Below are 24,552 nucleotides of genomic sequence, written 5' to 3'. Positions count from 1 at the left end.
GTATTTATTTTGTGAAGTCAGGCTATAAAAGATTCCACGCTATAAAACCTCATTGGTTCCTGTTACTTTCTGAGCACCTTAGCAAACATTGGGAGTATGTGAGAACTGTGCCCACTTGGAACTGAAATGCCTTCTTCCATAGGAGTTAACCCCATGCAGCCACTCTGTGCTGGATCACACAGGGTTACATTGACCCCTGGGTTTTTATGAGACATGCAGCACTGCCCAGTGTTCACAAATGCCATTTTCTTTTTCGGACTCTGTAACAGTACAAAAGTTACCTTCTAACCACAAACACAAAATCCTGTAATTAAACCTTTGTTACGCACAGCAGAGTGCTCATCGTGTATACAAAGCAAACATTTTGGCAAGTTTATTATGCTCCTTGAGACTAAGACGGAATTAATGGCATTGCAAAATTACAGCAAGCTGCTTGCTATGCTGCTGCTGCTGCTGCTGGGTATTTTCACTGGCAATGGGATTTTATATTCCACTTCGTCTTGAGAAAAAGTGCAACAGATTCAGTAAATGTTTTTACTGTCAAAGGCAACAGAGTGCAAAACACTATGTCAAAGTAAAGGTCAGAAGGGTATTTTGGCCTTAAGAATTCATTGCTCTTCTCTGAGCTTTAAAAACCACTTAGCTGTAACTTTTTACTTAAAATGTTAGGAGGTAGCTAATGAGGATAATCTGACTAGTAAACAGCGTAAGTCATCAAATGTAGGTTCTGCACTGAAAGACACCTGATACATGATTTTGTTTGCATTGTGCACAGTCCTTCATCCCTGGGAGGGACAACTGCTTGCAGACCATCACCTTCCTCATTGAACAGAAAGCCAAAGGTGCCTCATGCAGCACTTATGGGAGAGGAAACATCTATTTTTCAAGTCCATTTTGTTGTTGTTCTTTGCCTGCAATTCAAACTATCTTAGTTTATGTGCATGAGTCACGAACAAAGGGTGATTTTTTACATTTTATTTCCCTGATAGATGTTATACTCCAACAATATATATTGCAGCTGCCTGAGCACAATGGATCAGCCTGAGTCAGTCATCTTGCTTCTCAGCTGGAAAAGTACAATGACGTCCTTAAGAAAGCTGAGCAGATCTGAAAGGCTTTTTTGGTGGTATCAAGTGTGAAACATAAATCATTGTTCATACAGAGAAGAATAATATATTTATATTTGCATCTTTCCATTGCCATGAACAGGCTATTTGACCAAAGAAGAATACAGGCTCTAAAACTATTTTCTGCTTACTTGTTGACAAGACAGATATAGCAAGACCTGTTTGCATGACCCTTTGACTTAGAATGAATAGATCTTGGTACAGAACAATGCCATGAGAAAATAAAAATTCCCTCTAGCCATCAGCTCAGAAGTCCAGGTAGCCAAGTGCCTTCCCTTACACAAAGGCCAGGTCCATCAGCAGTAGTAGAATACGAAGAATTCATTAGTCACACTACCTCCCAAAGCTTTTTGCAATCTCCAAAGCCAAGGTCCTAGCTTTCGTGTCGAGCAGCACTTGATGGATTTTGTCTTCCACTGATTTGTATAGATGCTTTTTGAAATCAACTGAACCTTTCGTGACCACAGCCTCCTACAATCAGCAATCAGTTCCAGTGTACTTATGCATGAAAAGCAGCACATCATGCTACTGCTTCTCTTAAGCATATTTTGAAATTAGCTTACATTCCTCCATAATTATGGCAGAATTGGTCAAGATCCCAAGTCTGCTTCACACAGGCCTGAGCAGCTGGCAGGGTTGCAGTACCATTCCCTTGGAGGTGAATGTTGCTCATGGGCCCATAGGGAACCACAAAGCTGTCTGTCACCACCCATGGCAGTCATTCACACCTACTAAAAAATGAAAGTGAGTTGAGCCAGTAGAAACCCTAAGGCAGCAATACCTGGACCACACCATCAATGGCAAAATACAGGCTCATGTCCACCCCACGTTTCCTACCTTATCATTCTCCCAGATTCGGATCCCAAATGCCACATGAGGAGTGTGCTCCATGGAGAGCTGGTCACCCCCTTAACTCCTTATCTTGACACGTCACAACAGGGAGGGACTTCTTCTCCTTGAGATTGTGCAGGTCTTGCTACAATACCTCCACCTTTCATCTCCGGTATTCCTGAGCATCTGTCTATGAAAACAGGAGATGGTCCAAGAGATTTGTACTCTTCCACAAACAGCTGCACAGGTCATGCTCTAGGCATTCAGTCAGGTTTCAACACAGGTTTAATCCTTTTAAGCAGGGAGAGAATGTTAAGGAGACAGACCATACCTTTAACTACATCTGAAAACACTGTGCTCTGCATGGAATGGTGATAAGTAGAGAATCCAAATTTGGTCTTTTTTTTTTAATATATTTTTATATGTATATTTATATATATTATAGAACCACAGAACCAAGAGAAATTAAAGATCATCGAGTTCCAGCCCCCCTGCCATGAGCAGGGACACCTCACACTGGACCAGGTTGCTCTCAAAGCCCCGTCCAACCTGCCCTTGAACACTGCCAGGGATGGGGCAGCCACAGCTTCTCTGGGCAACCTGTGCCAGTGCCTCACCACCCTCAGACTGAAGAACTTCCTCACTGTATCTAATTAAATCTATCCTCCACCCTCTTTCAGCTATTACAGTCCTTTAATACACAAAATGTCTTTTTCTTCGAAGGTTGCTACAGAACGCAATAGCATATCTTAAAATTACACTTGATGATAATTAGTTACTTATTACAGAAAAGGTGTTTTGGAGAGATAGTTAAGCTGTTTTTCATTGCATCTGAAAAATGTACCTGTTGTTACTGCAGGTCCTAGAGTACGATTTGAATACCAAAACAAAAAATCACTAAAGGACTGTGACTGCTGCCTCATGGGGAGCCACGTGGAAGTTGTTTGCACAACCAATCTTCAGGCAGTTGAGCCCAAGGTTGCCTGTCCTGTAATTAAGTTCCTATTTCTGTTGTGGATGTGTTTAGCAGGAAGCTCTCTTGCCACTTCTCATTTCAGCAGGTTTGCCTACACTGCCTTCTGTGATCTGCATAAAGGAGGAAACCCTGGAAGAACTGGCAGGAACTCCTTGGCTTTGGGACCGCTGACAGCTGCTGGAGTGGGCAAGCACAGCGGCTGCATCAGGCCTCCAGCACCCATGCAGGCTGATTCCAGTAGTGATGCAGGCTGGCTGGCTTTAGCCAAAGGCTTTGACAAATACAAAACTTGGTTTTCTTCCTCATATTTTCAGAGAGGAAAGACAACCCATCTGAAAATGGATGTTTCTTGGATATTAACCTGTTCCAGTGCCCTGTGTCTTTATTCATTACAAAGTGCAGCTGCTGGGAGCTCAGGTTTTCCTCCCCACTTCCTTAGAGCAGACAAGATTTTGAAACTACAAAAGCAGGTGGTGTTAGGAAACCCCAGGAATCCTAAAGTCCCCCTACATTTATCTAAAAAGACTGTTAACTGCATCAAGAAAAACAAAATCACGTACATCAGCACAAATAAACTCGGAGAGTGCAGTGCTCAAGCAGTAACTCACACATACATAAACAGAGAGAAATGCTTGCAAAGAGGGGAATGCTTAGCAGTGGGCATTTCATTTCCAGGAGATTCCCTAATGGGCTTTGTCATTTGCTTCTTTAACTCACAGGGAGGTCTTAAAATATATTCAGAGTGATTTCGGTCAATCAGCAGCAATGATTTCTCCTGTCAATCTTGTTGAACAGGTGAAGGTGAAGAGCCTGGGAGACTTCATAAGCAAGAGTCCCAGGCTGGTGGGGGAGACTCAGGCCAATGAACATGAGAATTTTATATAAAGGTAGTAAAGCACAGAGATACATTACTGTTTTTGAATGAGAATAACTAAGATTCCCTAAGAGGTGATATGTGAAGCCGATGCTGGAATGACATTCACAGCATTTCAGTCTGGACTCTAGCTCAAGGCTTTTCAGTTCTTATTTTTAAACTAAACGCATACTGTCCATTGCTACTAATACTATCCTCCTAACTGAGCATGATGATTCCACACAGAGGAAAGCCAGTTGCAACCAGATAAACTCAGGTAGGAAGGCAACTGTGAATGCATTGATGAGCTTCCAACCGCCGATGAGTTTCCTTATTACTTGCCTGCTTGCAAATGTGCAACCAAGGCTGCTGACGGAAAGAGCTGAGGAATTTTTATTCATGGTCACGCATAAATGTGCGTATTTGTGCCTCATAAAACGTAACCTAAACCCAGAAACAGGACCACTTGGCTCAGCTAAGCAAACATGCTGCTGAAGCAACACAGCTGAATGGAATACTCACTAGCACCTATTCATCAACGCCTCCATGTGCCAAACAGAAAGAGCATCAGGCAAGTCCAGTGAAACACATGAAACAGAATCAGGATGTTAGTGCACACTTTATAAATGTAAACAGAGAAAACGGTAACAAACAGAAGTTTCCGACAACAACAGAAATTCAGAGGTTAGCAAAGATCCTGGTTTGCTGCAAACACCATTAAAGGCGGAAAATGCAGGAAATATGTACAGCAAAGGTTTTATTTTCCAAAGTGTAAGTATGTCCTTAGCATAATTTAAGTAATCCATTGCCATTGCAATCCTGATTGCTACAAAGTTGACGGTAAACTTTTTGACTGCACCTATTGCACACTTTCTCCACCGCTGTACAATAAGCCCCTTCTTGTGTATCAAGAAACTCTCCACTGTGAGTAGCTGGTCTGTAGAAGTTCAGTTAAGTTGTTGACTTCATTATGAAAGATGCTATTTGTTTGCATCACTCTACTTTATAATCTGTGGCATATCACTCCAAGCTTGCGATTTCTTTTTGGCCAGTTCCATCCATGATGGCTGATCTGGAGCAGCATTATTGGCTTTCCTCAAGGGGTTTATTTCCTCTTTATCCACCAGTGCTGGTGATGGGGCTACTGTGAATAAAACAAATGGACATTTGATGTTCACTTGCTGTGCAGCTGTATCCCCTACCTCTTTAATAGAAAACTTCCCATGTCTCATTCTTCAGTAGAAAATCTTCACATTTCACATGGAAGCTGCTCCCGCAGTATGTTATTGAGGAAAGAACCATTCTATCCTCAAAAAAAAAAGACTGTTTTTCTCACCACTAGTATCTTTTGGTCCCCAAATTTACCAAAACCAAAATGATGACATGGATTCCTTGCTGTGCCCTGTGTGTTTTAACACCCAGGCCAAAAAAGAAGAGTCTTTTCATTAGCAAGAGCATTCATTTGCAAATCCCTCCTTTAGCAAACCCCCAACTCAAAGGAATTTTATTGCCTTCAAAACTTCTGCCTTTCTTTCAAATGTCAATTTACCAAAGAGATTCAAAGTTACAGTGGGAGGACTGATGGGCAGGCAGTTTGTGATCACATCCTTCCAGCTTGCTGAGGAACCCACATCAAAACTGAATGCTAATTTTGCATGCATTCTGCATTCTGCATTCTACATTCTACACTGAGTGCATTTGAGACCCCGTCATGTCAAATGGCCTCGTGCTCTCAAGTCACATTTCTTTCAACACGAGTTTTGACTACTTTGTAATTAAAGTGGTCAAAAGAATACGCCACCAAATAAAACCCCAGATTTGAATCCTGAAAACAGTCTTCCCATGCTGATGTGGGCCTGGGGAAGAGATTAGAATCTAGCCCCTACTCCTTTTCCAGCACACTCAAGGAGGATTTCTTCTGACAAGGTTGTGAGATAACAGCCTACATTTTAAGAATTGTTTCCTACCAGGGACATAATGTGACAATGAACTGGTTTTCAGCAGGGGCTCCTTCACTTCAGACTTTGTCTCTTTCCTCTGCTCTTCAGAAGTGGTTTTAGGTGCCAGGTGTGAAAGTTTGCTCCACTGCTGCTTCACTGAGCCCTAGGCACAGAGAGGGATAAAATCCAAGTAATGCAGAGAGAATGAGACCAGTTTGAAAGACACAAGCAAAAGGAGTGAATGTAGTGCCTGTCACAGTTCAAAGAACACACATGCTCATTACACATTGGTCCCAGTCCTCTCACTTGAGTGGATACCTGTTCAAAAAACTCCTGTGGTTTTAGCTTAGTGTCCATGACACTCAGCTTTACAAATTAAAACTATCCCTCTGTATCTCTTATTCATACTGGTATCTCTGAGTAGGTTATTACAGTCTTCAATGCAACATGTATTCCAAGCCCTTTTCACACCTCTACTAGCATATACAGGATTTGGAAACAGCCTTGTTTTCTCATGTTTCCCTCCCACTTCCTGAATTTTGTGGGTTAGGGCACTGTATTTTGGATGCTTGATGGTAAATGGATTTTCCACAAAAAAGGAATCAAACACATCCTCCCATGGATTTCCTTGCCAGTATCAAAAACTACCCAAGTGACAGTGGCTGGTGCAATGTGGGAGAAGGAAAAAGTGGGATCAGTACAACAGCACCAAGCCTCATATGCTGCAGTCAGAAGCATCTTGAGGAAGTTTCTCTGTTAGCTGATATAGGGAAATAAAATGCATGGCATGAATTTAAGAGAACATTGCCAGCTCAAATCTGGAGTTTCCTATTCTGACATAGAAACTGTATTTTGGGATCATTTATACCCTTGGTGTCTTAAGTGCTATGACAATTTTGAGCATTATTGCAGTTCATAATAGACATTTTATTAAGTATTACTCCTTGTTAATCTAACCACTGCTATTTTTTATCATTTACAGATCTTCCCTTATTCCAGGATATAAAACAGCTACCTGGGTTTCTAACAGTAACATCTAAAGCAAAGAAGTGGGCCATTTGCACTGGGAATGCTGTACTGGTATAGGACACACACACTCCTGCATCAGTGCGGGGTTCTCCCTGTGCAGGAGGCAATGCAGGCAGCACTCGCACGCTGCTGAGCTATCCCAGCACCAGGGAAGACTTATTAGCCAGAATTAAGGCCAAGTGCTTCTGCTGGCCCAGCTTTTTCAACCAGGAAGATCACTTGCTATGGGTATCAACCTCTTTTGCATGGAATCTTTTAAGAGGCAGTGTCAGCCCGTATTCCATGGCATCGTGTGAGCGTCTGAGTTACCCATATACAGAGAACCAGAATTTATATTTTGGCACTGTCTGCAAGTGCAAAAGTTATTTTTATCCTATTTCACTTCTCAAGGCTCTAAAAATTGTTACCTAGGAGCTTCTGGGACCGAGCTGTTCATTCAGTGTTAAATCAGTCCGGATGCATAGGAGGCTCAATGAAATGCTGTGCTTTGAAGGATAGTTAAAGACAGCACATTCCCTCTGCATTGAGAGAGATCTGAGACTACAGTTTAGCACCTCACTGTGGGTATTTTAGCATGCAATACACACTTTAGATCTGTAAGTATGCACTGGGCACCCAAGAAATTTTACACAGCTCGCATACTTCCAGGATTTCTTGGAAATATAAAATTACATATCTGAATGATCAGAGAACACTGAATTTGTAACACATTTCTGAGGGCAGTGTCTTTGTTACTCATGATTATACTCATCAAGTATCTGTAATCACTACAGCATGACTGGTAATCTAGCAGTGGATACAAAGAACACTAAAGGAGGTGATATGAAAGCATCATGAATTTGTACTGTAAGTACCTCTGTTCGTTCCTTCTCTTTATTCTGTCTCTTTGTATCTGGCTTCATATCCAGAGCCACCAGTTTTTCTCTGTCGGGTTCCTGCTCCTGCTGCATGCCCCTTTGCTTTTGCCTTGCTATGGAAATCCAGGCTGGCTCTGTGGGAGTGTTGGGATCTCTTCCAGCGTCTCCAGCAGCCACAGGGGAAGGCATGCTTCTCTCTGTTGACAGATCATTTATGTACATGGTTATATGAAAGAAGTTGTAATTAGCTTTAGCTCGCACTTGCCCAATATGCTGATTGGTCCCAGGACGTGTGACCAGCCTGGGTGAGTAGGAATTCTGTTTAGTTTGGTCTTCAGAGAGCAATCTGCCTAAGTTACTGTTCTACTGGTGAAAACTGCTCTGCATCTTTGCTTGGCTGGAGTCGCAGTGTCACTGCCCTTACCTGAGGGAGATGCAGAAACACAAATCAAGCTTCACTAATCTGCCCATTTTCCAAGGACTACTCTTTTGCTCCCTTCTCCCATCTGCTTTGTGACCTCTCAGAGACAAGCAGCAGCAGATTCAAAGCTGACCAGAGTTGAACCACAGTGTTACAAAGACAACCCTGTCCCCACTGCAGCTGCCCTTGGCTCCTCCTCTCCCCATGCCCACGAAGCAGCAGTTGATGCCTTGGTCTGGTTCCTGCCTTCCTCCCATTCCTTTAGGTGCAGCTTCCCTCACAGAGCCCCTTGGTGCTGTGCGTGACTGAGCATAAGTCTGTGGTGTCTGATCACAAACAAATACTGCTAAAACCATAGGGTTAACTCACGGTCTTTTGATGTGAGGTTTACTTTGAGTTGTCCTTGCTGACACTGACTGTGCTTTCCACTGGAGACAGTCACTTTTTTCGTGCTCTACCACAACTCAGATTTCAGTGAGATGAGTTAAAAAAAAAATCAGTTCCTAGAGTGAAGGGTCAAAAGTGCTACCCTGCTGTCCTCACAGCTGCTACTCAGGCATAAGCAGTATCCAGAGTTATGGGGAAATGAAATACCGTCTATTCAAATATTCTGTGAAGAGAAAACCTGTCTATATGCTGAGCAGGTATGGAACAAGAGAAGAGCCTCAGCTCCCCTGTTGGCTCCATCTCCCAGGTTCTCCACTTCTTCATTGGCTCACACTGCACATGAAATTCAGTTTTCCAACCAATGTGGAGCCTCTGGGTGGTTTAAGAGGAACAACAGTACTAACACCCTGAGAGCCATGTTAGAGCCATAAGGAAAGATGATTTAACCATTCCCAGACATTTCTGGCAACTAATATACCCCCAGATTTACAGAAGGCTATTTCAGAGCTAGACGTTAAGCTTCCCAACCTCAAATCACACATGGTCCTACCCCGAGGAAATGTCTGTTACCTAGTCAGCAGCCAGTTCAGGGACCCAGGAAGAGGCAGACCCAGCCAGGAAACATTGCTGCCCCAGAGTCTCTTGGGGCTCAGGTACTATGCAGGACCCTGTGGAGCTGGTCTAGTTTACAGGAACATGGCCCTGTTGTGGAAAGCAGGCAAACATCTCTGAAGGCACATTTGAGAAGCCTCATGAAGGCATGGGAGATGAAAGGGATGATCCTCTCCCAACAGCTGGAGTCTGCAAACTCAGGCACATTATGAAATCCCACAAACTTTCTTTGCTCAGGGATTTTCTCAAGTCAGTGCTGTACATCACCAGAGACAGACTAGTTATTTGAGCAAGAAAACACCATAAAGCCTATGTCAGCTAAAAACCACAAAAAGAGAAAACACAAGGTTTGCTTTAAAGCCTAAGCAAGGTATTTTGCCGGCTGATGCCTGCATTTTCCTTCACATTCACCTCATGATCTCACAGCAAAACCTCTGAAGAAACAAGCCAGAAAGTCCAGCTGTGTAAATGCAGTCTTTGAACACTGAAGGAGCTTACCTCCCTCTTGCACAGCAAGTTACAACAATTCTCAGCATCCCACCTATGCCCCACCTTTGCATGCTAACAGCTGTTCCTCCCATAACCTTCTTCCTTTCTCTTCACTGGCTCCCCTCACTTCGCTTTTGTCTTGTTTTACAGGATGATAATATGGCTGGGAGGGATCTCAAGATGTCCTGTAGTCTAACTTTCAGCTGCAAGTCAAGATCAGTTTCAAGATCAATTTCACATAAACTGTTTCCTGATTAGTATGTATCTAACCTGTTCTTAAAACCCTCATAAGATGCGACAGATCCCAGAGTCTCTCTAGACAACCTATCCTATGGCTTGGCTCTTGTTGTTCTACTCGATTTTTTTTCCCTATTGGTTAAGTTAAATCTTCCTTGCTCCAATTTAAATCCTTAACTTCTTCTCCTATACACTACGCATATCAGCAGATTACCTATAGCCTCCTTGCAGCAGCCTTTTATGCATTTGAAGACTTAGACCTGTGTTCTGATTATTTTTAACTCTTCTGATTAATCATATTCTCTAGATCACTCTCACTTTTGTCCAAGCTCTTGACCAAACCACATTGGTTGGAACTTATATCTGTTATCTTGTAGGTGCTTAGAAATAGCTCAAGTATTCCTTTCAGTATTTTGTATTAACTTAAGTGGTCTATAACAGCTTTTCTCCCCTCCATCTTGCCTCCCTTTTCAAGATGTGCCACCTTCTGGAGTGCCCCTCATCTTCCACGGTTCACCAGGACAACCACTAGCTGAAGCTCAAGGACTGCTAGCCCATCTTCTCTGACTATCTGAGGACAAACTTCATTAGGGTCTTCATAAGTAAACCCACACAGCTGAACTGATGTGATGCCTGCTAATACATCAGCCATCCCATTCCCTCCTTTGCTTGTAGGCCATATCCTTGAACCCATACCTGCTCACCCATTTTAGGTCATGAGCAATTTGGGCAGGACTTACTGGTGCATTGCCCAGTAAAAGCAGGTGCCACACTTCATCAGTTCCCAAAGCACTAGTTGTACACAGACTGACTGCCACTGCTGAAGCTGACAGCAATGCCTAGTGTTCCTCAGAGCTGAGGATCCCTCACTGAGTACATAGAGTGTACAAGCTTTTGTATGTACATACTCAAGTACATGGAGTACAAGCTTTTCACTTTAGTTACCTTCTATCCAAATTAGTGAACTCATTTCCCTAACTTCCTTTAATGAATAACCATTCCACAGTTACGCTCAATATTATGAACATATTTCCCCACTGAAGCCTGGCTAGCTGGACTCATCGTGCAGTTCCATCCCGCCTAACATACCCCTTCCCCACCACATACACGCCTCTTCTCAGCCTAGAGAAGACTGGGCTTCCTCTCCAACTGTACAGCTACAGACACACATCACTCCATGAATCCTTTTCCACCACCTTTTCACCTTCCTTCACTGTCTATAACATCTTGGTGCTCAAAACCACTGACGTCTTTACCCTGAAGGCCCTTTTCCACCCACCCACCCACCAGCTTTCCAGTGATACTGAGAACCTGACTTCTGCCTTGATGCTGCTAGTGATGCACAGTCCCTCTGATTCAAAATCACTCTTTGTGCTTTGTCCCATTTTCGCTGTCACACCACAGGAGCTTTCTGTAAACACCAACTGAAATGCACGTTGCTCCTCCTCGGCTCCCATCAATCAATACCAACACAATGACTGCTATGCCCAGGCTCTATTTACTACACTGCTTGTAATGGTCTTATTGCTACCTGCACTCCTGTTTCTCTGTCATTCTCATGGATCTAGGATTCATCTTTCTGTTATTTCAATGTGCCTTGCCTAGCACAACAGGGTTCCTGGTCCCACAGTGATATGTCTGGACGCTGCTATTATGTTTTTCACAAGGCAGATATTCTAAGGAAGGCATCAAGCACTTTTGCTCTTCAGACAAGTCTCCCTGACCAGATGCCAGACATCCTAGTTACGCCAATTAGAAGGCCAAGTATCATCCCATAAGAGATGGTATCAGAATGCCCCTGTGATAGGAGGGAACAAAACCTCTTTATCATTATCTCAAAGATTTTGTATGTGTCTGTTCAGGCCTGACTTAGGACAGCAGAGTAGGGTCACCTGTAGCAGATCAAGAGCTGCTCTGTTTCTGGGAGGGACTTCCTTATTTCTTCAAGCAATTTTATTCTGCCCTTGTCCTTTGCTGCAGAAAGCCAGACAGGCAAGGCAGAGGAAATGCCTTCTTTTCAGAAGAAAACCCATCAAATGCAACCTGTGCAGGATTTACTACCTCATCTGTCAGCCAGAATTACTGTAAGGGGTAGAAGAGGCTTATTCACTATGTATTATCTTTCCTATTGCCCAGAGATCCTTTACCTCCTCCCACCTCCAACTGGAGGAGGTTTCTTGGCAGTACACAGGCACTGTGGTACCAGCCAGAAAGATGAAAGGTGGTGAAGTAATCCAGGAGACAGTACAGTGAAGTGAGTCGGCAGTTTAAGGTGATCTGTTCTACAAAGCTCTGGGTACCTTGGGGGACACCAAGAGGCTAAAAGCTTTCTCAGGAAGAGACTGTTCTCAAGAGAAGTGCTGCTTGCACATCTTCCTCATTCCACTGACTGACTGATCACCTTGAATGAGCCCTCCCTGTCTTATCTCATCTGGTCATGAGGTGGTCTGTGTGCTTTTATGATTCATCACATGGCAAAGCAGAGAGTTTAAGGAACCCAGGTAGCCAGAGTGGAACCAAAAGTACTCAAAACCAAAATCTAATTCTTGCTTCTGCTGCACGTCACATGCACAGCAGCTAGCACAACAGTTCCCAGTGGGTAAATGTGACTTTTAGGGAGACAAATGCAAGCAGTAGCATCTTCCATGGGAAGCTGTGTGAGTTCAACAGGCCACAGATGCCACAAATGCCTCCTCCAGTGAAGCAGGGCTGAGCCTCTTCCTTCCGCCTGGCACCTGGGAGGTTTTTCTGAATAAAACTGACATCTGAATCATATTCTTCAGTTCTTATTACAACATCCTGTTTTAAACAATATGCTATTCAACTTCTTAATAACTTCATAAGCTAATAAAGGACACTGCTGGCAGCAGTTTGTCTCTTGTTCACCCATAGTTTTAACCTCGTGATTGCATCTTTCCCTAGTTTCCTTGGAGCTGGCTTGGCCTCAGGCTTTCTGAAAGACAAGTGAGCCTCTTCTTCCCCTCAGGATAAGTCACCAACAACGGTGATACCAGGTCAGAACTTGTCAAGCCACTCTGTGCATAATGTCACCATGCATAAAAACTAGCATTTAACGTAGGCTGCCAAGGTCTTCCTGTGCTACTTGAAACCACATCTAGAGCTACAGAAGCCCTCCCTTCACATCTTTCCCACAGCCGCCTAACACACATGGATGGTCCCAAGAACAGCCACTCTGTCTACTGTCTTCATCACTTCATCAGCCTCCAGACTGACTACCAAGGATAACCCCTGAAGCCAAGTGAACCATAGCCACATCCTCAATTCCCTCCCACAGATCAGAATCACCTGAGCTCTTTTCTGCTGGTCTGACAGTGGCCGGGCTGGTTGCCTCATGGCCCTGTGGGGGAATTCTTCTTCTGCAGCCCTATTAAATTCAGGTACCTGTTTCCTCCAGTATCTTACTAAAACAGCTTTTTTTTTTTTCTCAGACTAAAGTTCTGATCTTACAGATTAAATTTATGCCTAAATATTGTGGAAATGAGTGTGTACACTTCTCGTTATCCTTTAATATGTGTCAGTTTGGTTGTGCAAAGAATAGGATGAAGATAAAAATTAATCTTTATGTACAAAATGACCTGTTATTGTGCACTGGTTTATATACACACACAGAAAGTGAAGAGAAATGAAAGAGAGAGAGAGATACATACCTATTTCTGTCTATTGACAGACAGATATACTCAGTGTATTCAAGTGCATCTGGGTGTGTGTGCATTGCTTATATGGATAACCACAGCAAAGACATGTTTAAACATTGCCCTGAGATTTAGAGATTGATTTTTGTTAGGTTTTTTTTTTTTTAGAGATGGCCTCAGGTATTGTACCCATATTCTTCAAATCTAAAAGCCTTTGTGTGCACAAAATATAGCAGAGGCCCTTTATAACATTTAAATCTCATATCTGCCAATGAACATCTTATGCCTGCAAGGACTGCAAAGAGTGCTTCCTCTTGCCATACATCTGTGCAGGAAAAAGGTCAGAGACAGAAATATTAGGTCTTTTTGAAAGCCAAACTTCTAACAGCAAGCAAAGGTAACTTGTGGATTCCCTATGTATTTTAAAAGCAAACATACTCAGAACTAATCCAAACAACTCTACACCAGGAGATAACACCCCTTGTATACAACACGGTCATTGGTTTGTAACACTGCTCATGCATGCATATTTAATTCCACACTGTTGTATCTTTACTCATTTATAAAGCCCCGGTTATTTTAAGAAGAGCTTTACAAATGCATATGGCATGTAGTATATCCTGGCCTACGTATTTCCTTGTGTTTATAAAAGCACTTCATGCATTGGTGTCAGTGTACACACCGAATTCCTTAATTTCAGACAAAGCTATTCTAAAAGATTTGACATTTCTTTCTTCTCTAGGATGATGTGTGAGGTATTTGACTCTTGGTTGGATCTATACCACTGCTGCCAGGAGAGTCTTTTTTACACAAGAAACTGCTATGTTAGCATCAAAGTCTATTTCACTGCTGGAAAACAGCCATATTGCAAAACAGCCTGACACAACTGAAAAAGCAACTTCTCTGGAAAACGACAGCTTCCTTTTCAGCTGTAGCCAGGACACTACAGCATTAAAGCAATGTCTTTTTTATGTAGGGAGAAACGTTTTTCTTGTCATTTCAGAGCTTGTGTTTGCCAGACGATAAGCATCAATTTCATTCCCTTTACATTCACTGTCCCTCCCCAAGCTCCTTTTCCCTGTTAGAGCATGTCTCCCTGCTACAGCTCCTCAGTCACTGAGTTTTATATACCCTAAAATACACATTCACACAGTTACTGCTTATGGTTTTACTCCTGCAATAACCCATTAGCATATGTTAATTGCTTCTGCCCTTTAGAGGATTTATAGCAAAGTGTATCAAACCCAAACAGCACAGCTTAACCTTTTAATTCTTGCAAAGACTTGTGCCTTTAGCTGCAGGAACTTCAAAATGACTCCTCCTGGGGGTGACTAATTTCACACAGCCATTAAAAAGCTACCTTGCAGCCTGACAGAGGACAAGCAATCCCCTGCTAGCTCCCTGGAAAACTCTGGAGAGCACAGGTGCTGCTTTCAGCCGGGGTGGTAAACCAGCATCCCACCAGCCCTCCTGTTGCCTTTGGTACCAGGAGTGTTGAAAAGCTAAAAATCAAACTGAATGAACCTAATTGCCCCTGCTCACTCCACAACACAGCAAACTGACTTCCTTGAGATGAATCCACATGTGAAGGGAACTGCAGCCCTTACATCACCATTTCACAACTTGTCTTTCTGTTCAGTGCAGGGATTTCCTAACACACTGGGAGGAAACTCTCTGACAGCACAACGTGACTCCTGATGTTGACCACAGCTTTTTGAAAGGGCCGGTGAACTCAAGGACTAGGAGAGAGCTGGGTGCCAGCATTAAGGGTGGTTGGATGGAAAAAGGAAAGTAAAGGGTGTCCCAGCAGATGAGGAGGCCAGAGATGGGACCACCCAGAGAGGGACTTTTTACAAGGCCAGGACAAAGGGGAATGGCTTTAAACTGACAGAGGGTAGAAGGAAGAAGTTCTTCACTGTGAGGGTGGTGAGGCACTGGAACAGGTTGCTTTCTAAGTCCTGACATGCCCACCTATTATAACCTACTACCAAGTGACTCAAAGCTGGGAAACCAGCAGCTTTGCTTAAGGTGATACGAGAGCAGTAGTGCAGCAGATAAGGAAGAAGACTAGTTATCACAGACCAATCTGAACCAACTGAAACAACTCCAGGCCACACAGATTTGGTGTAGTAGTGTCAGGTGGAGAGGAACATGTCCAAAATATGGCTCAACTTGCAGCCCCAGGTGTGTGCAACCCTGCCAGGAGGAGGGGACCTGCGGACACCATTTTGCACAGGACAGTCCTGAGCCTGGAAGCAGGAGTCTCCTTCACCCCAAGGCTGAGGAGGCAGAGGAGAAGCCTGGTGGAGAAACATGTTTCCCAGCTCTGTTTCTGACCTTTCTCCCTCTTCCAGCACTGCCTCCAACCCTGCTGCTGCTGCAGGCACCCTGGGACTCAGCAAGATGGATGTCAGAAAAGGCTGTGTGCAGGAGCAGTGATCCTCCCACTGCTTGCCTCTCTGTGTGCAGGAGCAGTGATCCTCCTACTGCTTGCCTCTATCCTCTGCCAGACCAACCCTACCAAGCCAGGTCTCCACTACAAATAATCAACCATTCCTCAGGGCAGGGTAGAGGGAAAAATACCTGTAACTGGAATGCTGGGATTATATGAAGGCAGAGCACCTTGCTCATGGGGTGCAGGGAGGCTGTAGATTGATGGCCATGGGAGCCTCATCTGGCTGCAGAGGACCTGATGAATCCCCTCCTTTATGGCTGCTGGGAGTGCAGGAAACTATACATGTGGCCAGAGCCCTGCAAACACATCTGTGATCTTGCAGCAGATGACAAGTGGAATCAGCTGCTACTCAGGGCATCTCAGGTTTCCTCTGGGGACAGGAACAGGCTTTTTGTCACCCTACAGGACAAGTGCCATGAGGTCAACTGGTTTGGTGTTTCCCCACTCCAAAGCTCAGACTAACCCAAACCAGAGCAACCAGAGGCAGGAGGGAGCTCTGCAGTGGCACAAAGAAACCTTTTCATGTGCTTGGCCAGCATCTCCTCCTCACATTCTTAACATCAAACCCATGACCAGACAGAGTAAGGGGAGGGAAGAAGTTTCTCCCACATATCAGAAGACCTAAAGATTCCTTTGCCCCCTCCTGGCTGTTCTCTGAAGCAAAGAGCAGTTCTACAAGAGCTTGAGCATGCATCACCTAACTTGTTTACTGTCCTTGCAAAGACCTCAGACAGTGGTGCCACTTCCAGTCGTTTCTGTTCTCTGCCTGTAGCCCATAATATATTAGTCTCCAAAGGACTGATTATTTTTTTTAACTCTAACCCAATTATATAATGCAGACAACAGGGTGAAATTTAACAATCTGCAGTAGACACAATCTTACAGTCTCTCCTGGCTTTAAACTCCAGGAAGCTGCAGGGTAGTTAATTTTTGTTTTTAAACAAGGAATGAGTAATGATAAAAATGGATAAATGAATAAGCAAAGCTCACAGGAGACAATAAATAAATGGTGAGTGGAGCATGCCAGGCAGCTACTGGTACTTCTCCCTTAATGCTACCATGAAAAAGAAGGTCTAGAGGTCTGAGTCACTCATCCCACGCAGGGCACTGCACTTAATATGTGCTCCTGGCTTTTGAATTGCCATACAGCACCTCTAAATGGGATGTTTAATGTCTTGGTAATTGTGTTCTACAGTACTTGCTAATGCACTTTATTTGTTGAGTGTCACTTAAAACATCCTTTAAACAATGCCCTGAAATGCAGAAATAGCAGGTGAAAATATCGTATTCTTCCCTGCTGTTCTTCTGATACTCTTTTCAGCAAGGGAGAATGAGGGAGCAACATCACTGAAGGCAGAACCATTAGCTCACGCTCATCAGTGTTGTGATTGACACAGGAGGGCTGCCTCGTGCTCTCCCACAGGTAATACCATTCCTTTTGAGTGAAGGTAACTTTATCAAGTATCAGGAGTCTTACCAGACACTTTACAAGGATTTGACTTTTTCTCCAAGTCCCTATCTTCATTTCTGGATTCAGGAGAGTGAATAGCTTTGTCCTGCTTCTCATTGTTTGCAGTAGTATTTGGAACGCTTATGGTTTGCAAGGCTGGCTTCTTAGGCAATGGAGGTTTGTTACTAAGCTGTTCAGAGGACTTTGCTTTGGGTTTGATCTTTTCATTTAAAGAATCACCAATATTTGTATCAGCTGTTTTTCTGATCTGTGCCTTATCACCTTTTAGAAAGGAAGTCAATCCTTCATTTTCTAAATTAAACTCTGCACTGTGTCTTTTAATCCCCTTTGATTCTGGTGACGAGTTGTCTCTATATTTCAAGGACAGTGACGTGGATCTAAGTTTCACTTGAAAAGGATTTTTATCTTCAGAGCTTGGCTGATTCTGAGATACCGCCGTTGAATCGCTTGGCACCGGCACCGTATCGACAGCTGGAGACACGCAGCCAGCCAAGATTTCTGCAGGTTGGCCTGAGTTCTCAGAGTCGGACTCTGGCAGCAAAGGCTGCTTTTTGTTGCTTCTTTTTTCACCCTCCAGATCTGATTCCTTCTGCAAGTCTTCTTTCTTCTTCTCATTTCTTGAGACCTTCACTTTGGACAGGAAGAATCCAGTATTTAATGGGCTTTCCAATTCTGATCTTTCTGGGAAGTGAAGGCTTCTGGTCCTTGGTCTCTCCTGCGCAGAGGAAACAGAAAACTTTCTCAAGGCACTGAGTTCATTGGCTGCTTTTTCAGCTTTCTTCCCTAAAAGTTCCTCCTTGTGGACTAGTGACTGACTGTTCTCCTTACCAGAAGCAGCTACCTCTTGTGCAGTCTTCGTTTTCTCTAGAGAGCAGGAAGCAGATGATCCCATCCTTGTTGAGGAAACAGGATGTGAAACATGGAATGAGCCTGTGGGCTGGAAAGAACCTGTGGAAAACTGCTTGCTGGACTCTGACAACAGAGCAACCTCTTTCTTTACCTCTTTATTACAGGACATTTCCTCAGCTATGTTATCATCCTTCTGTATATTTTCTTCTGACCCTTCCAAGCAAGCAATACTATTCTTACTAACTGAAGAATCTTCTTTGGATGGTATTTTATTTACTGAAAACACGGTAGGAAGCTCATTGTTTTCTTGATTTAAAATATTGATTGACACATCATTCACATCCCCAGACAACAGAACCGGTGTTTCTGAGGCATCTTCTTGCTTTTGTACGTTTCTGTCTGGACTGGAGTAGGAAGAAGTTGCAGAGTCTTTGCGTTCTAACAGCAGTGAGGACTCAGACTTCACACACATTGTTTCCAGTGTTGGTTGGCAGCCCTCCGGTTTATTCTCTGGTAGCAGGGCTTCCTGTGCAACAGCAGACCCAGAAGCAGGCTGAGTCATCACTGGTCTCAAAGCAGGGGGAAGGTCCTCAGGCATTCTGGGCTTTGGCCAGGAAGCCACATCCTGCACTGCTGCTGTGCCACATGGCAGTTCTTGATTGCTTGGTTTGAATACAGCATCTGACAAGTCTGTCTGTTCATCATCCTCTTCTTCTTCTTCTGGGGTACAGCTCAAATCAGTCAGAGATTCAGACTGGGTCCTCTGCAAGAAAAAAATTCAGAAAGCCCCATCACCATGTAGAGATGCACTTTTGTCTTATACATCATTACATTTTATAACAGAGATCTTAGAGAGGAAGGCAATACTTGCCTCCACTGGTAAGGTGATGTTTTCTTAATCTACGTATACTGGATGCCTTTTTATCTCAGCAGATTCTGGTATGATGTATTTAACCAATATAAAAGCCATGAGTGACACTTCCTTCTGCACAACTAGTGCTTTCATGCCTTTGTAGATGGAAAGTTCATCAAAACAATGGCCATTGGACTGTCCTTGGCACTTGATTCCCCGGAGCATACTGGCTATGCTGTGTTCCTCTTAGGCAAAAGGCAGCACTTGAAAGAGAAAAATCTGTCCCTTTGTATTTTGCTACTCCATGCTAGCGTTAAAAATAAAACAACCCATTCTTCCTAAAACATGACTCTGAAGAGGGAAGGGTACATGGAAAGAAGAGCAAAATCCTAACAAGTCCGTCCGCTTATGACCCTCTGTGCCAGCTGAGTATCTAACCCCATATGGCAGTCTTCTGTCTAATCCCACTGCCAAACAGCATGATAGCCTTCTCTCCTTTGTGTAAAAGTCTTTTTTTTTCTTCAAGAGTTAGACTATTTGTTGAAAGTTTCTAAATGCATATGTAATTATCTGGGAGGTCTTGTGATTAAGCTTCTGGTAAGGACTGGCTAAATATAGAGGATTATTTGAAAGCACGTTATGAAGCTGCTGAATATGCCTTTTCATATGGTGCCTGTATTTGCTGACTGATTCACTGTAGTCTGTCAGGTAAATATACATTTTGGATATAGGCCCTAATTCCAAGAACACAAAACTTGCACTCTGAAGATACTTCTAGGGTTCTTCCAACTTCTTGTTTTGCAAGTGGAATTGCAAAGATGGAGTTATAAGCTGTGAACATCCAAGCTGTGAACATCTAAGCTGTCCAATGTGGCACTGCATTAAGAAACCATCTCCCAGTTCAGACTGGGAAATCTGTGCAGCACAGAGCAGAACCCCTCAGAGACACTAGCTCAGACCTCACAAGTACAGCCATACCAACGCAGTTGTCTCCTTACACTGGGCAGAGCACTGTGCTGACAGAGCTGTCACGTTTCCGGTTCAAGAGCTGGCTCAGGAATTTCTGCATGTTTATGCTGTGTGATGCAGATTTAGCCTGTTATTCCACTTTTATTATAAATACCTTCCTTAAGTCTATTTCATACTGGTCCTAACATTATTTATTTATTAAAACAGGAGCAATGCAGTTTACATTGGTCAGAAGATGACTGAGAAAGCTCAGTTATGTTTTCTCACTTGTAGAGTGAGAATCTACCTCCATGGTAAATATTAACACAATGTCTTCAGGTCTGCTAGTGCTCCCCGGCTGGCTAACATCCTGTGTCATGGGAAGGAGTTCAGAATTCATGATTGTCCTTTGTCTAACCTTTCACTACATACAAGACCAAAATAAACACAACCTCCATGTCTCTGTAAGAAAGAATTTCTTTCACTTCAGATGAAATTTCTCATAATGACTCAAATTTGTAGCTATAGCTTGGCTTTTCATTACATTTGCCTTTACCCAAAGGACAGAATTATGAAAACAATTGAATTTATGTTCAAATCCGTATACATAGAATCACAGAATGGTTTAGGTTGGAAGAGACCTTAAAGATAGTCTAGTTCCATCCCCCCACCATGTGCAGGGACACCTTCCACTACACCAGGCTGCTCAAAGCCCCATCCAAAGCCCCTTGAACACTGCCAGGGATGGGGCATCCACAGCTTCTCTGGACAACCTGTGCCAGTGTCCCATCACCACTCCCACAGTAAGGAATTTCTTCCTAACATTTAATCTAAATCTCCCCTCTTTCAGTTTAAAGCCATTCCCCCTTGTCCTGTCACTACATGGCCTTGTAAAATGCCCCTCTCCAGATTTCTTTTTGGCCCCTGGAAGGCTGCTAGAAAGTCAGGAGCCTGCTCTTCTCCAGGCTGAACAAGCCCAACTCTCAGCCTGGAGAGGTGCTCCAGCCCTCTGATCATCAACAGGAGCATAAAAGCACAGCAACATGAAAGCAAAAGATACCAGTTAGCCAGAAGCAAAGGTGCACAGGCAGAGTCAGACAGAAAATATTAAAACAACTATTATCAAAAGATGTAAGCACTCTCCATGGAAAACCAGGAGAGCTAAGTCATCTGGCAGTTTATAAGCACGCTGGACAAAGCAATTGTACAATGTTACAATGGAAGAGGATGTTTGATCAATGAGTTATTGCTTTACATGGTTCTCTAAATAACTGGCCTCATCATTGTGTTGCTCACCGTGGTGCTCTACCGAGCCTAAAGACCACTCACAGATTTTAGAAAATACAGTATATCAGACAAGAAGTATTTAGAGACAGACAGAATATTCCTGGTGATAAGCAAAAGAATTTAATGGCTGTATTTGAAACAGTGAAAGAAGCCATGAACAACAAAGTGCAAATACTATAGCAAGAGCTGCAAACTTTAGTTCTAAAAAGAAGAGAGAAAGAAGAAAAATAAGCTACACCCTTCGCAAGATATGACAAAGAATCAGATGGTGTTTTAAAAGCATGGTTTAAAAGCGATTTTTTTTAATAGTATACGCCTCTTTTTTTTCTGTGGAGACTTACTTGTAAGTCTCTGTGGTGCACATAAAGGGTTTACAAGCTCTGGGGCAGGGAGAGGTCTGAATTCAGCACAGTCCTAATGTACAGAATTTGGCTCCAATTAATAGATCACAACTTACTGTTTCTGTGCTTTTTGTAAACATAAATCAAATGGTCTTTGGGAAGTTAAAACAAGTCCTCCATGAACAGTCTCTCAAAGACTCATGATTGATTTTACAGGATCTTTCAGACCACGAGAAGAACACAAGTTAGAATCACAGAATAGTTAGGGCTGGAAAGGACCTTAAGATCATCTAGTTCCAACCCCCCTGCCATGGGCAGGGACACCACACACTAAACCATGTCACCCAAGTTGATTCTAACAGTTTCCAAAGAGCATTTTAAAGTAAGAAATGGAGCAGTCAGCCCCAGCTCCTGCACCACAAACAAGATACTGAATTGTGCTAAACGGTAAATTTAAGAATGAATTGTTACATAAACTGCTGCATCAAGAGTTAACAACTAAACTCATATTTGATCTGTTCCTAGTGTCCAGATACGTAGCCTCACCAAGTAAAACCCAATGAAATATCCATGCTGCCATCTGACTTTCCTTCTCATATCTGAGTTTGAAATACAAAGTCCAGTGAGAACTTCCTGGTTCTGCGTCAAAGGTGATGCTGTTTATTTTCACAAGTACCTGAGAAAATCGTCTCATTTTACTGGATCTCTGGTTCCGAGGTTTTATTAAGAGCTTATGTTTAGCAGCAGAATTATCCAAGCAAGAGGAAAGCTCAGGCGGAGTGTCAAAATTGGCTGTAGGCGAGGTGGTACTGTCAGATATCTGGGGAGCTCCAGTTTTGGCACTTCCATGCCTAGGGAACAGCTGACCATCTGTAGAATAAGATCTAGAAGAAGGACTCAATGTAACCTGAAAAAAAAAAAATAAATCCCCAAATAGAGAATGAAACAAAGAAACAAAGACATGAAAATTAGAATCCTACAAAAAAAGGGGCCATGTTTACTGGCATTCTAAGGTTGCCCGTTTTTCTTTTTGACATCTCTTTAAAATACACCACATTTCCTAATGTTGCACGTGGAGTACTACTATTAGCAATTCTGCATTTTTAGCTGCTTGAATACCATGGTATACTGCCTGGTGGGAAGGACTAAGTCATATTTAACTAGAAGATCATAGAATCACAGAATCATACAATGGTTTGGGTTGGAAAGGACCATAAGATCATCTCATTCCAACCCCCCTGCCATGGGCAGGGACACCACGCAGGCTCTGTCCAACCTGGCCTTGAACACTGCCAGGGGTGAAGCATTTATCACTTCCTTGGGCAACCTGTGCCAGTGCCTCACCATCCTTACAGTAAAGAAATTCTTCCTTACGTCTGACCTGAACTTCCCCTGTTCAAGTTTAAACCCATTTCCCCTTGAATAAGGCACACAAATACACAGCCAGCATATTTTGGAAGACATTTATGAAGAGTGGTCAGTTACAGAACCTAATGGGCCAGTTTCCTTTCTTGGTCTGTCCTTCAGCATCTGTGTCTAGGCTTCTACACACAGTTATGCTAGGCTGGAGCATCTCTAGCTTCCTATATGTCATCAGCTCCCTTCCAACTCTACCACACCCTCCTAAAGACAAAAGAATCAAACATCAGTGGCACTGACATTTAAGTCAGCTTGTGCTTTTTTCTCATGCATTTGTATCTGCAAAATAACTAGGGAGTTTACCTGAAATATAACATTATATTTGTAGACTATTCTGGGGAAAGAAATCACGAACAATTCCTACTAGAGGCCAATAATCCATCCAGAAATAACTCCTGAATGCTGCAAGGGGTGCAGTACTCTCAGCAAGCTGGAACTCAGCTTGCCTGTGCACTTCACAAAAAGCTACCACAGTCCCAGGGCTGATGTAAAAAGGAAACTGAAAAACATAAGAAAAATTACTCTAAAAATGGTTCTTCCCTTCTCTCAGATTAATTTTCTGCAAATAGGTAAAATGATATTTCCAAAGTGTCTGTCATAGCATTAACATGACCTCTGACAACTCGTGACAGCACTCCCTGTAGGCTTGAAATTCTGGTTCATTTCATTAGAGGAGCTTTCCTCCTTTGTCATGCTTTCTTCTGTAGGCTTTCTTCTTTCTTCTTTTCTTCTTCTTTCTCCTGCCTCTGGAAGTGATATTTTACTGAGGGGGTTGGATGGGAGAAGGGGAGAGCAGGACAGTGTTCATTTTATTTAGAGAGGGAAAAAGCATCAGTGTTCTCTGCAAGGAGAATTCTGCATTATGCCCTCTAGCCAAAAGATACTCTGTCATGTAGTGTGGGCCTGCTACAAATTCCTCAATGGCCAGGGGAAAACTCACATTGATTTTAGCAGAGGTTGGATCCACAGCTTCTGATCATGCCTTCTATTCATGAAAAAAAAGGTAGCTCAGCCATGCTGAATAATGGATGCTCTCATTAATTTTCACACTATGCTATCTGCAGTCTAGTACTCAAACATGACTAATGTACAACAAATGATACGTGGCTGCATTATACATTAGTACCTAACAGTGAATACATTGACATTTCAGCTCCAAGATAAAGATGCAACACATGTTCTCTTTCAAGGCACGTCATTATTTGCCTGCCTTTCTTCTGGGCTCTGCTTTTCCTCGAGAACTCCGCATGTCTTCTCACTGGCAGTGCTCAGTGTTGGCCATTATACTGGAAAATCAAGAATCTGGTTTGTTACTTAAATTTCAGCAGCCTGAGTGAATGCCAGCTCTGAGCTGGCTGCAGAAGTTGCCTGTCCCATGAAGCTTGGCTCTGGCAAAGCCTGCTGGAGGAGTGGACAGCTGCCAGACTCCTTTCTACAAATCTCATGTTCGCATGGCTCTGTTGTCCTTCTGCTGGTCATACTGGGTGGCACAAGGTGGGGGTCCATGAGGGAGCCAC

At 43.2% G+C, this 24,552-nt stretch overlaps 1 protein-coding gene across 7 annotated transcripts in view; it reads right to left on the bottom strand.

The window, feature by feature from the left end:
- Positions 1-4,157: 4,157 nt before the first annotated feature.
- CRACDL (CRACD like) overlaps positions 4,158-24,552 on the bottom strand; it is a 65,789-nt gene continuing 45,394 nt past the window's right edge. For 5 of the 7 annotated variants that reach the window (XM_057422249.1, XM_057422250.1, XM_057422251.1 and 2 more), the window contains 5 exons: positions 22,293-22,523; positions 17,345-18,950; positions 7,611-7,810; positions 5,755-5,890; positions 4,158-4,931 (listed from right to left, as the gene is read on the bottom strand). In XM_057422249.1, coding sequence (XP_057278232.1) covers positions 4,786-4,931; positions 5,755-5,890; positions 7,611-7,810; positions 17,345-18,950; positions 22,293-22,523 — 2,319 coding nt within the window. In that variant the 3' untranslated portion in view covers positions 4,158-4,785. The remainder of the gene's footprint in view (positions 4,932-5,754; positions 5,891-7,610; positions 7,811-17,344; positions 18,951-22,292; positions 22,524-24,552) is intronic. The other 2 variants (XM_057422248.1, XM_057422253.1) reach the window with 2 other exon arrangements.

Source organism: Pezoporus wallicus, unplaced genomic scaffold, assembly GCF_028554395.1.
Source record: "Pezoporus wallicus isolate ANWC-B61680 ecotype Strahan unplaced genomic scaffold, APGP_CSIRO_Pwel_v1 contig_5785, whole genome shotgun sequence".
Classification (NCBI taxonomy): Eukaryota; Metazoa; Chordata; class Aves; order Psittaciformes; family Psittacidae; genus Pezoporus; species Pezoporus wallicus.
Note: the sequence above shows the minus strand (reverse complement) of the source record. Positions and strands in the feature narration are given on the sequence as shown.